The 11,490-nt window shown below is 40.4% G+C and overlaps 2 protein-coding genes across 3 annotated transcripts; one reads left to right on the forward strand and one right to left on the reverse strand.

Annotated features, from left to right (window-relative positions):
• Nucleotides 1–1,253: 1,253 nt before the first annotated feature.
• coq2 (coenzyme Q2 4-hydroxybenzoate polyprenyltransferase) lies at nucleotides 1,254–5,399 on the forward strand. 2 transcript variants are annotated; one of them, XM_085178971.1, is made up of 8 exons: nucleotides 1,254–1,445; nucleotides 1,764–2,097; nucleotides 3,183–3,349; nucleotides 3,534–3,655; nucleotides 3,902–3,987; nucleotides 4,092–4,225; nucleotides 4,944–5,132; nucleotides 5,258–5,399. In XM_085178971.1, exons 2-8 carry the CDS (start codon nucleotides 1,794–1,796, stop codon nucleotides 5,372–5,374), a joined length of 1,119 nt encoding a protein of 372 aa, XP_085035097.1. In that variant the 5' UTR covers nucleotides 1,254–1,445; nucleotides 1,764–1,793; the 3' UTR covers nucleotides 5,375–5,399. The 2 variants fall into 2 exon arrangements, with proteins under 2 accessions (XP_085035097.1, XP_085035098.1); XM_085178972.1 differs by having other exon boundaries at nucleotides 1,257–1,445; nucleotides 1,881–2,097.
• Nucleotides 5,400–5,639: 240 nt separating this feature from the next.
• On the reverse strand, nucleotides 5,640–11,235 carry LOC146506420 (membrane-bound ghrelin O-acyltransferase mboat4-like). Its single transcript, XM_085178970.1, has 3 exons — nucleotides 11,028–11,235; nucleotides 9,866–10,090; nucleotides 5,640–7,925 (listed from the first exon to the last, which is right to left on the reverse strand). The coding sequence occupies exons 1-3, from the start codon at nucleotides 11,147–11,149 to the stop codon at nucleotides 6,977–6,979; spliced, it is 1,296 nt and encodes a 431-aa protein (XP_085035096.1). The 5' UTR covers nucleotides 11,150–11,235; the 3' UTR covers nucleotides 5,640–6,976.
• Between the last annotated feature and the right edge of the window lie 255 nt (nucleotides 11,236–11,490).

Raw genomic sequence — 11,490 nt, forward strand, 5'->3', positions numbered from 1 at the left:
TCTGTTTCTATTCTCATTGTAGTCTTTGGGGCAATCATGGCTCAAGAGTTGGGAGTTCGCCTTGTAATCGGAAGGTTGACGGCTCGAGCCCCGGCTCCGACAGTCTCGGTCGTTGTGTCCTTGGGCAAGACACGTGACCCGTTGGTACCACCAGTAGGCACCACGTGCCTACTGGTGGTAGTCAGAGGTCCCGATGGCGCCAGTGTCCGGCAGCCTCCCCTCTGTCAGTGCGCCCCAGGGTGGCTCTGGCTATAATGTAGCTTGCCATCACCAGTGTGTGAATGGGTGGGTGACTGGATGTCTAAAGCGCTTTGGGGTCCTTAGGAACTAGTAAAGTGCTATACAAATACATACAGGCCATTTAACTTTAGGCAGTATTGTCTCAGACATACATCGCCGCTTTACGTCAACTCCGAAGCCCTTTGAAACAGGGCCCTGTGCAGCACTGTTCAGCAAGAGCAGTGAGGTTTCAGTTGTAATGCTGCTTACACTTGTCACATGTTTTTTGCATATGCAATAATGTTGCATATTCCACAGCCCTACCCTGTCTTGACAAGTAAATTTAAGAATCTGTTTAGGACTTATTTATTTTATTTCTCACTTTGAATTTTTTTTAATTGAAACTAAGCTTGTGGCTTATTGGTGTTATTTTAGTCGTCATGCAGCCATATTGTTTGTAAAGTTGGTGAAGCCTGCAGTCGGCTGAAACTGAAGAAGTCACATAGATAAGTGATAAAATGTTTCTACTAAACGCTGGGTCCAGATGAACAGAAATAAATTTCTAGGATCCGATCAGTTTACACTGACTACTACTCCATGGTTGTTTTGTATGTTAACAAGAACAAAATAAGTGAAGTAGACTTACATGGCTTGTTCAAAGAGGTTTTCCAACATATGGTTTTAAGCAAAAAAGCATGGGTGCTTTTTCCTTAAAAAGTGAAAAAAAAGAGAGAAACAGCCAATTGTTAAGAATGCCTTAGGTGAAGCAGTGTTAGATAAACTAACAAAACACTGCTATTAAAAAAACTATTGGCATATAAAATCTTCCATTAAGCTGAATATTATTTATATTATTGCATACATATGGTTGACAGAAAGTGACCTCTGTAGCTATTTCCCATTGAGGATTGCAAAAGAAACCACAAAAACTAATAAAACCAACTTACTGATTGTTTGTACATGTGCAGAGGAGGCAAAGTGGATATACTGGATAAAGAATGTTGAATATGGAGCTGCCATAATAAAAAATAAAAACTAGTTAGTGTGAGATACGACCTGGTTTTTATTTAACAAGTAAGGAAATTGTGATGCACACTCCACACCAGTTGGAGGCGCTGGTCCTCCAACTTGTCTGTCAGCCTCAAAGAAGAGACGACCAATGACGACCCAGCAGGGAAGTATTGATCTGGTTGTCATCTGTCCAGTGTTTGGTCTTTTTAAAATCGGTATGTTCTCAACTGTAACCTTCAGTGTAAGCTTGCTTTGGCATTATATCACACTAGAGTTAGCAAGCGTGTTGGTAGCAGTCATTATAGTTTCAGTGATAGCTTAGCCTTGTTACTGTAACACCAGCTTGTCTCATGTAGGTGTGTGCAGTGTCTTACCTAAACAGCTAAAACAGTCAGGTTGTTTCACACATCTCTGTTTCTGTTGTAGCAAATGCATTTGTTAAACCCTCGTTTGCGTGTGTCTTTCTGCTGCTGCTGTGTGTGTGTGTGTGTGTGTGTGTGTGTGTGTGTGCGTGCGTGCGTGCGTGCGTGCAGGGGTGATCTTTATGAGTGCAGAGAGACACCATGTTCCCAGCCAAGCTAGCTTTGAGCACTCTGAAAAGGATCCACCATGGAGCTTGTTATCGATGTCTTTCTACCTGCTTCATCCAGAAGGAAGGGATACAGGCTGGAGATGGGCCCCCCTCAGACCCCCTTGTGTGGAAGAGAAAGCCTAAGAACCAATCTGCAATCTGGTCATCAATAAGACTCCTTGAAACACAGCAAAACGGGAGAAGACCGTTCAGTTTATCAGCTGCTACTATAGTAAATTCAGCACCAGTACACGTCCAACCGTACCTCCGGCTGATGAGGCTGGACAAACCTATAGGTTTGTACTTATATGAACATTACATTGTTGGGTTGTCGTGTCTTCATTCGCTCACCCCAACCAGTTGCGACAGATAGCCGTCCCTCCCTGTTAAAAGGGAGTTTTTCCTTCCTACTGTGACAAAGCAATCTCATGTACTCAGGTTTAACTTCAGCAGGTCATTATGACCATGTCTACATGCTTAAACACATTCATTTTCTGCTATGCAATGACTTTTATCTGTATCAGTTTTAAAAAAATATATTTAGAATATTTCAGAATTTTGACTTTATTCCAAACATGCACTCTTTAAGCCCAGAATGATTTTTAGCAGCATTTTCACCATGTTAACAAAACAGAACAAAACAAGAAGCTATAGAACATTAATACAGTCTTCAGAAAACAAATGGCTAAAATAAGGACGTCATCTTTGACCTTGTAGAACTATTAACTGGCACTAACAGGGAAGCATCTTTGTAAGCATGTAGCCCTAACTCATGATGTAGATCAGCGGTCCCCAACCCCCGGGCCTCGGACCGGTACCGGTCCGTGAGTTGTTTGGTACTGGGCCGCGAGAGTTGAGGCTCAGGTGTGAAATGTATAGTTTTCAGGGTTTTTACCGGTTTTCAGCGTTATTTTGTTATCGTTTTTATCGTTTACTCGGTTTTCCTTGGTCTTTTCACGTGTGTTATGAATAAATTTTCTTTTTTTCAGTACGGGTACTAGTTTTATTTTGTTGTATTTATCCGCGACACCTTAAAGGCCGGTCCATGAAAATATTGTCGGGCATAAACTGGTCCGTGGCACAAAAAAGGTTGGGGTCCGCTGACTTAGATAATAATGGTTAAAATTGTTCTTTGAAGTAATCCTACCAAACTGTAAAACTCTTATGTAATTACTGTGCAAGACAATGAGTCTAAAATATCTTGCCCCTGCATTTTTTCAGTGTCACTGCACAGATGCATCTAAAACCAAACCACATTTAAAATGCCACCAGATTAATGTAGCTATTGGCTGCGCACTTTGCCCACTTTGTGGGCTTTGTTTCTGTTTTTATCTTACTTCCTTGTTTAATTCACTTGAAATTCATTGCCTTTTAATCGTAGGGACATGGCTGCTGTACCTTCCCTGCACATGGAGCATTGCTCTGGCTGCTAACCCTGGATGCTTCCCAGATCTGGGCATGCTCACACTGTTTGGTACAGGTGCTCTTCTCATGAGAGGGGCTGGCTGCACCATCAATGACATGTGGGACAAAGACTTCGACAAAAAAGTAAATGAGATTTTCTTACAGCTGACTCCAAACAAAGAACAGGACATGTTTTTGCAATAAAGTAAATAAAACTTCCATTGCCAAGCAGACGTTAGACTTACCTATGTCACTGTCACTCCCCTGCTCAAAGTGTTTCTTTATTTTTCAGCTCTGATAAATTGAAAGTGTTTGTGTTTTTGCGCAGGTGTCCCGCACAGCCTCTCGACCAATCGCATCAGGAGAGATTTCACGAATGCAGGCGCTGGTCTTCCTGGGAGGGCAGCTCTCGCTTGCACTTGGGGTTCTTTTGTGTCTCAACTATTACAGGTACTCAGAATCAATTTTATGTATGAACATTAATTACATTTTATTAGGAAAATATAAATAGAAGAATAGGAACAGGTGTATAGGTTAGATTAAATCCTCCGAGTCATGAGAAAAAAAATCAGTGCAGCAGTTGAACTGGATCACAATATTACTACAGTGTGTTAATTTTCATAGTGTAACTAAAAGTGATTATTTATCCAGTTATTTTGCAGTCTTTCCCTCACATTGTTCAAAATGCTCTCACAGTATAGCTCTGGGTGCTGCTTCTTTATCTCTTGTTATCACCTACCCGCTGATGAAGAGGTTCACTTACTGGCCACAGTTTGTGTTGGGTATGTGCTGTGTAAAATTATCTTGTAGTGTTCTTTGTCTAGAGTTAATATTTTACAGATTACCAGAGCTATAGCTGTTCTCTTGTTCTCTTCTCTCACTTTAGGACTCACTTTCAACTGGGGCGCTCTGCTCGGCTGGTCCGCTATTAAAGGCTCTTGTGATTGGTCCGTGTGTCTCCCGCTATACTTCTCAGGAGTGATGTGGACGCTGGTATATGACACAATATACGCACATCAGGTAAAGTAGTGGCCACTTCGTTCCTATTAAACACTATTCTTTCCTTAAACCAAAGGCTGAGTGCAGTAAATTTAACAGAACGCTCTCATACACCAACACTACCCTGAACCAATGATACCTGGCAACATGCTTTTTTTTAATGCCAAATTTTGACACTGCCATTTAAATGTTGCAGCAGAAATCATGACCAAGGTCATCAGCACCAGACCAGGAAAGCAGTTTTTCCAGTCATCTGTTGTCCAGTTTAGCTTGCAAATGATAGCTTCAATTTCCTGACAGGAGCCCCCAATGTGCTTTTCTGCTGCTGTAGCCCATCGTGTTGTGCGTTGAGAGATGCTTTTTAGCAGATGTTCTTCTGAGTGGTTATTTGAGTTAACCTTGCCTTCCTATCAGCTTCCATTCTGTCCATTCTCCTCTAACCTCAGGCATCAACAAGGGATTTTTGCCTGGGTGAACTGGTATACGTAATAAAGTGACTGTTGAGAACCTGTAAATTTAAGAAGAAAGGAACCGAGAAACTGAAACTAATTTAAAAACAGTTTAAACTGTGAGTACAAGGTAGCTGTTCCGTTATATTTAAGAAATGCAGTTTAAGGATTGCAGTTTACTGTGTTTACTGATGTTTTTCTTTGAGGTGAACATTAGATTAATGTGTCCCATGTTAAAGTAGGGACCTTGATTGACTGTGACCTCGTGTTGTTTTGTTTTTCATAAATAGGATAAGGAGGATGACATCAAAGTAGGAGTCAAATCTACTGCACTGAGGTTCCAGGAGCAAACCAAACCCTGGCTGAGTGGCTTCGTTGTGGCCATGATGTCTGGACTGGTATTAGCTGGGGTCAATGCTGAACAGACTCTCCCTTACTATGCTGTACTCACCGGTGTAGCAATGCACCTGACAAACCAGGTGAGGATCATGGTCGACTTTAATACAACATTCAAATGAGAAACATGCACAGATTAAATTCTAATCGAACATGTGTTTTAAGATTAGGTTTTCCATTGAAGTATATTTATTTTCTTCTCTCGTAGATTTACACATTAGACATCAACAAACCAGAAGACTGCTGGAAAAAGTTTGTTTCAAACAGAAACCTTGGACTGTTGTTGTTTTTAGGTATTGTTGCCGGGAATTTGTGGAAAGAATAAAGACAGACTCTGAAGAAATGAACAAGCCTTCATATAATTAGAGACAATGTTTTATTACATTTGTGTTTTGTTTTTTTATGAGGAGCACTATTTTAACAACTTATGTATTTTCAAAAATGCCAGTAAATATAAATTGAAATTGCTGCAATAAGTTTGATTGACCACCAGGGAGCAGTATGATTAATTTCCTACCTGATGAATGTACTGTACGCCAGTGGCCTCATTACTTTGTTTTGGTCCATAAGGGCCGATGGCGCAATATGGCAGCCTCGCTTCTGTCAGTCTGCCCCAGGGCAGCTGTGGCTACAACTGTAGCTTGCCTCCACCAGTGTGTGAATGTGTGTGTGAATGGGTGGATGACTGGGTGTGTAAAGCGCTTTGGGGTCCCTAGGCGGGACTAGTAAAAGCGCTATACAAATACAGGCCATTTATCATTAAAACACAAAAATATCTGGGTCTTTGCACGACATCCTTCATAAGTCACTGGTTGACATTGGTGCTCTTTGTTTTTATGCTGGGCAGGCAGCATTTACCCACTTTACCTGTGCTTATGTGTCAGAAACCACTTCCAGTTATTAATTATAGGACTTTGGTGAGAGTCAGCATGTAGATCTGCAGACTTTACTTTATGTTTCAGTACTCTACGCTTCAGTACTCTAAAACTTTTAAACAAATTTGAAAGAGAATTCATTTACATCCAGTCCAGTGAAAAACTAAGTACATCTTCCAATATAGAAGGTATGTTTAGTTGCAATAACTTTATCATTTTCTCTATGAGTTTATCAGTTCCTTACATTGTTGTAGAGGAATTTCAGCCCACTCTTCTTTACAGTGTTGCTTCAGCTCGATATTTGCAGGCATTTGTTTATGCAAAAGTTTCTTAAGGTCCCACCACAGCAATTCAATCAGGTTGAGGCCTGGACTTTAACCGGTCAATTGCAACACTTTGATGTGTTTCTTTTTTTAGCCATTCTGTTGTAGATTTGCAGGTGTGCTTGGGATCATTGTCCTGTTGTACAACCCACTTTTGGCAAAACTTTAGCTGTCACACAGATGGCCTCACATTTGACTCTAAAGTACTTCAGCATACAGAAGAGTTGAAGGTCGACTCAGTGACTGTAAGGTGTCCAGGTCCTCGGCATCCTGTGTTTTGGTTTTTGCCAAACGTAGTTCTGTGCATTATGGCCATGTTGGGTTTGTTTTTTTTGTTTTTTTCTTGGTTGTCATTCAGTTGAAACTTGGCAAACCTAAACTTTCTTTTTAGAAAGAAGAGATTTTTTCTTCTGGCAAACAAGCCACAACTGTTCAGTCAAATTGTACTGCCATGAGAGTCTGAGATGTAGCCCATATTACATCTGAATGCTCCGACCCAGAAACCGCTGAAACAACTGCTTTCATAGAGGTGATCACTTTTGCTTTTGGATTAACAGCATGTGGCTGCTACTTACCCTCTTAATTCATATAGAAGAGGTAGGGGTGTAATTAGTGTTTTATAATTGCATCTGAAACGTAGAAAGTGTTATAATCTAAGCCCAGTTATATGTTATGTTCCTGAAGCCAAAGTCAACGTTCTTTTTGCTTTAATAATATAGCTTTGTTTGACTACTGTTCTAGTGAATTGAGGTTTAAAACGATAAAGTGCAGGATTATATTAACAAGTGGAAAAAGACCTATGTATGTTTTGGATAAAAGTCTCAAACCAGACGAATTTCTAAATTCTACCGCTATAACAATGCAGGTAACAATCATTTGAGTGTTTATCCAGTTTACAAAAGTGTAGATTTTTCTCTGTGTCGGTGTAATATTTGGGAAAAGGTTCCTGTGAATATGATGGTCTGCTTTCACTGTTGCTGCCCAGGTGAAAAACCCCACAAAGTGTCCTAAGTGTAAACCGTGCCACCACAGTGAAAAACCAAAGCACATGAGCAGTGGGAAGTGTTTGAGCCTTGCATAAACTAGTCTACGCAGCCATGAAGCTGTTGTGGCGTTCCAGCGACGAGCAAACTGTGACATGCATATTGATGCCTCAGTGGTCCAGAAGTCCCCATCGGATAGTCCGCTCCATTTGGAGAAATAGTCCCCAGATGAATCTTCCCAAAAGCCAAACCCTGCTGCGTTATTGAGGCATTCGCTGATCTTCCAGTGAGAGTAATACTGTATTCTTAAAACCAGTCCAAGACACCAGGTCGACAGGATGCCATAGAGGATGCCAGGGTTGAAATCATGGATAAGATGTTTCAGAAAAAAGACAAGATAAAATCTAACCCACTCTAGCATTAACACTTGCATCAGCTTTAGGAAAACTACACCTAGTGGACTGGGTGGCGAGGTGAGGTTGATCCCCTCCATTAGAGTAATGAATTGTCCATAGGAACCCAAAGGGCCACCAAGCAGTGTGGTAAAATTGAGGATGTAGCTGATAAGAGGGAGAAGCGTGACACAAGTCTGCCTTTTGGATGGTGTCAGTACGACTCGTTTCTCCTGAAGGTCCAAAGACACAGAGGTGATTCTCTGGGTGAGCAGCATCAAAGTGGACACTGCCAAGAACAGTCTGAAAGTGAAAGAGATATTGCTGTGATTAAATCGAATATCTGTATACATATAATGTTTTTACTTTAGATGTAAAAACATTATGTCTAACTTAGGCTAAGAGTTCATCTATAATGGTGAAGAAATGGCCTCTGACATTCATATTAGAGTCTGTTTAGTACATTAGCTGTTAACATAACAATTCTTAGAAACGAAACAAAGTCAACAGGCTGCTAAAACCACGTGATGTGGTTGAATGCCTCAAGCAACAGAGATTGTTTTATTGAAAAACACATGGCTGTTTTGAGTTTGACATATTTCACAAAAGTGTCATTAGGAACATTTTTGCCACTGTGTTTACAACCCTGTACGCGTTTGAAAACTGAAGGGACTGTGCTGTGTTCTAATCCTATCAAAGATCAGAACATAGCTTATATAATTGAAAGAGCAAGATAAATTGCTCAGGAGTTTCACCTCATCTCCCAACCGTTGTGACAGATGTCCGTCCCTCCCTGGAGGCTTCTTCCTGTTAAAAGGGAGGCTTTCCTTCCCACCATCACCAAGTGCTTTGCCCATAGGGCAGACGTTCCCAAAGTGTGGGGCCCGCCCCCTAGGGGGGACGCAGAGCCATTGCAGGGGGGGCGCGGCATGAAAAGGGAAAAAAAACAAAAAAACAACAACGCTTGGACACTGCTAGCACGGGGCGCCCACACAAACGCAAAGCAGGAGATGAAGCATAGCTGAATATGTTTCCAAACCAACTTCATTCTAAGCCAAAGACTAGAAAATATGGTGAAGCACATCTTCCCTTTGGTTTTACCTGCACAAGTGCCAAGGTAGGTCTCCCTGCAGGATTGGTTTTCCCTTCGTCGGGAGCAGCGCTGGGCTGTTTAAATCACGGACAAACAGTATCCCACATTCTTGATTTGTAGTTCACAAACACTTGTTGTAATGACTAACTACTCCTGACATTTTGGAGACGCTAGCTCTTTATACAGTAAAGTTACAGTGGGATACAAATAATATCAGGCTGATCCTGCCACAATTTGTTCCCCCGGTTCAAATCACGGACAAACAGCATCCAACAGTTTATGTTTTTGAACCCATTTTGCAGAGGGAGTTTTTGAAAAATGTATTGATAGCAATGTTAAATATTATTACACAGGAAAAAAAAAAACAACTACATGTAAAATAATTACACCGTGACGCCTCTGCCTTTGGAGGACGTGTTCTTGCGTGCGTGCGCGCGCGCGAGGGGGGGGGGGCGCGAACATTTTTCTTGTAAAACAAGGGGGGCCCAGCAAAAAAAGTTTGGGAACCACTGCCATAGGGTATCATCTGATTGTTGTGGTTTTCTCTCTAATACTGTAGGGTCATTGCCTTACAACTTAAAGACCTCACTTTTGTGATTTGGTACTAAATTCAAACGACAATTTTATGTTCTACGTTGTTATATTTCTAATTTCATGATGCAAATGTGTTCTTTCTTATGTAAATATGATCTTTCTTGAAAAAGCCATTGTCTCTGTTGTTCTAAACCTAGTAGATATTATTAAGCATTAGTGATACCTTTGAAGGTAATCAATGCCTGGATAACATCACGGATACTTGATTTTGAAATATGTGCTAAGCGTGAACTACACCTTCTTAAAGTATCCAAAAATGTACTGCTCTGGTCACAGGTCCTCATTCTTTTTAAAGGTGCCAACTTTCTGTAACTTGTTATAGAAGAGAGAGAGGTTTTAAATAATTTTTTAAATAAATACCATAGAGATACCATACAAATCACTGCATGCTGCTTTATTTATAATTTATACAACATCCTAACTCTGAACAGGCTTGATTCATACATCTGTACACCCTAGAGAATATTCACTTACAAAAGATTAGGAGGATATAGCATGAAAACTGTCCCATATGTTTATGTAATTTGTAACAGCAGAGTGAAATCAAGATTAATACCTGATGCTGACTGGTTCGTGCAGGTAGTATTCCCTGTACTGTATAAGAAGGTGCCAGAAGGTTTGCCACAACATCTGCATAACAAATGCCCAGGTGTGGATACAACTGTGATCCACACAGCACACGAGTAGAGCAAAGGCAAGTGTGGAGGTGTACAGGAGAGTGCTGTAGATGCCCATCGTGATGACTGCCAGGACACTACCTCCAGCAGAAACAAACAGGTACCTATAGATAGGAAATCATGCTGAAGGTTCTCAGTCATCCAGGTCTTTGTAGTCTAAGGAGCTTTAAGTTGCTTGAATACGTTTCACCTCTCATCTGAGAAACTTCTTAATTTTTAGAGTCAAATGGTGGAGCTTCCCAGATTTAAGCCCTAATCTGCCTAATCACATGAAGCCAAGGTGTGAAAACGGGTGTGGGTCACAATCAGCCAAGGTTTTTGACCTCAGGAAAGGGTGGGGCTACGTTTCACAATGAGCTCACCTGAAACATTGGCTGATTGTGTAAAGGATCATAAGGGGTCCATTGTCCCTCTTGGGGGGGACACTCCCACAGGGCTTAAATATGGTACTCTCCACCATTTGAACCGAGAACTGAAGAAGCTTCTCAGATGAAACATCCTCAAGCAACTTAAAGAAGTTCAGACACTTTTCTTTCCAAGTTCCTTAGACCATGCTGAATACTAAAACTACAATGATTGTCCAGTTAATCAGTGTTTTTGTTTTTGTTTTTGTTTAGTAAATACCAAATAATTTATTTCAGGTGGCAGCCTCTCTAGTTTGATGATACAGTTTTGTTTTGTTTTTTTACATACAATGTATCACTATAAGCTAAATTTCTTTCAGCTGATGATGTCAAAAAATTTGATGTCCTTTTGTAACATTTTCTCACCTTAAACCAAAAACAAAACAAATAAAATAGCTAAAGAGTAAGATTTGTGTGTATGAGTGTATATATCTATATATATATATAGATATATATACACACACACACACTGATTCATATAGTTACAAAAAAACACCAAATGATATGTTTACTCAAATATGTGATCCATTTGATAGTATTTACAATCCAGATGTTACAGTGTTTGTATATGTAGTACAGATCATTGTATGATGCAATCAATCAGTTGACTCATAGGCCATAATTATACTGTACATACCTGTATGTCAAGGATAGATGCCCCCATTTTGCAAGAAAATAAAATAAGAAAGCAAATGGAAGTGAAAGACACTGATACATTAAAAAACGATGTTGCTCCCACGACGAGCCGATCGAGCCCATGTCTGCATTTCAGGCTGAATACCACAGTTGAACTCAGGCAAGCACAGTAGAGATTTGATGCTGCTGCTATCAAGCGTAGGTAAAATATTTGTTTTATCTGTGGTTCCTATTGCAGTTTTTATAGTGGTCATTTCTTTTATCTGGCCTTATCAGTGCTGATTGTCTGTACAAACAGTACTGACATTTGTATGGTTTTGTAACTGTTTGTCTGAGAAAGCTCGTCCTTACATATTTCTGCAACTGTAGCAACCAAAAGAAAAAAGAAATATCTTTTTATTTTGCAAATCAAACACTGACTGTTCATCCTTACTTTGTTTGGATAAGGTTTCTGCTCTACCTTG

This window comes from Neolamprologus multifasciatus, chromosome 12 (genome assembly GCF_963576455.1).
Source record: "Neolamprologus multifasciatus chromosome 12, fNeoMul1.2, whole genome shotgun sequence".
Lineage (NCBI taxonomy): Eukaryota > Metazoa > Chordata > Actinopteri > Cichliformes > Cichlidae > Neolamprologus > Neolamprologus multifasciatus.

Bases quoted from the DNA above. Each gene is read 5' to 3' on its own strand.
- coq2 (XM_085178971.1), top strand. From the start codon at position 1,794: ATGTTCCCAGCCAAGCTAGCTTTGAGCACTCTGAAAAGGATCCACCAT. The intron at 3,656-3,901 runs GTACTCAGAATC...ATGCTCTCACAG, and splicing joins TTGTGTCTCAACTATTACAG to TATAGCTCTGGGTGCTGCTT. The intron at 3,988-4,091 runs GTATGTGCTGTG...CTCTCACTTTAG, and splicing joins CTGGCCACAGTTTGTGTTGG to GACTCACTTTCAACTGGGGC.
- LOC146506420 (XM_085178970.1), bottom strand. From the start codon at position 11,149: ATGGGCTCGATCGGCTCGTCGTGGGAGCAACATCGTTTTTTAATGTAT. The intron at 10,091-11,027 runs GTATGTACAGTA...TCCTATCTATAG, and splicing joins CATCTATCCTTGACATACAG to GTACCTGTTTGTTTCTGCTG. The intron at 7,926-9,865 runs GTATTAATCTTG...TTTCACTTTCAG, and splicing joins CACGAACCAGTCAGCATCAG to ACTGTTCTTGGCAGTGTCCA.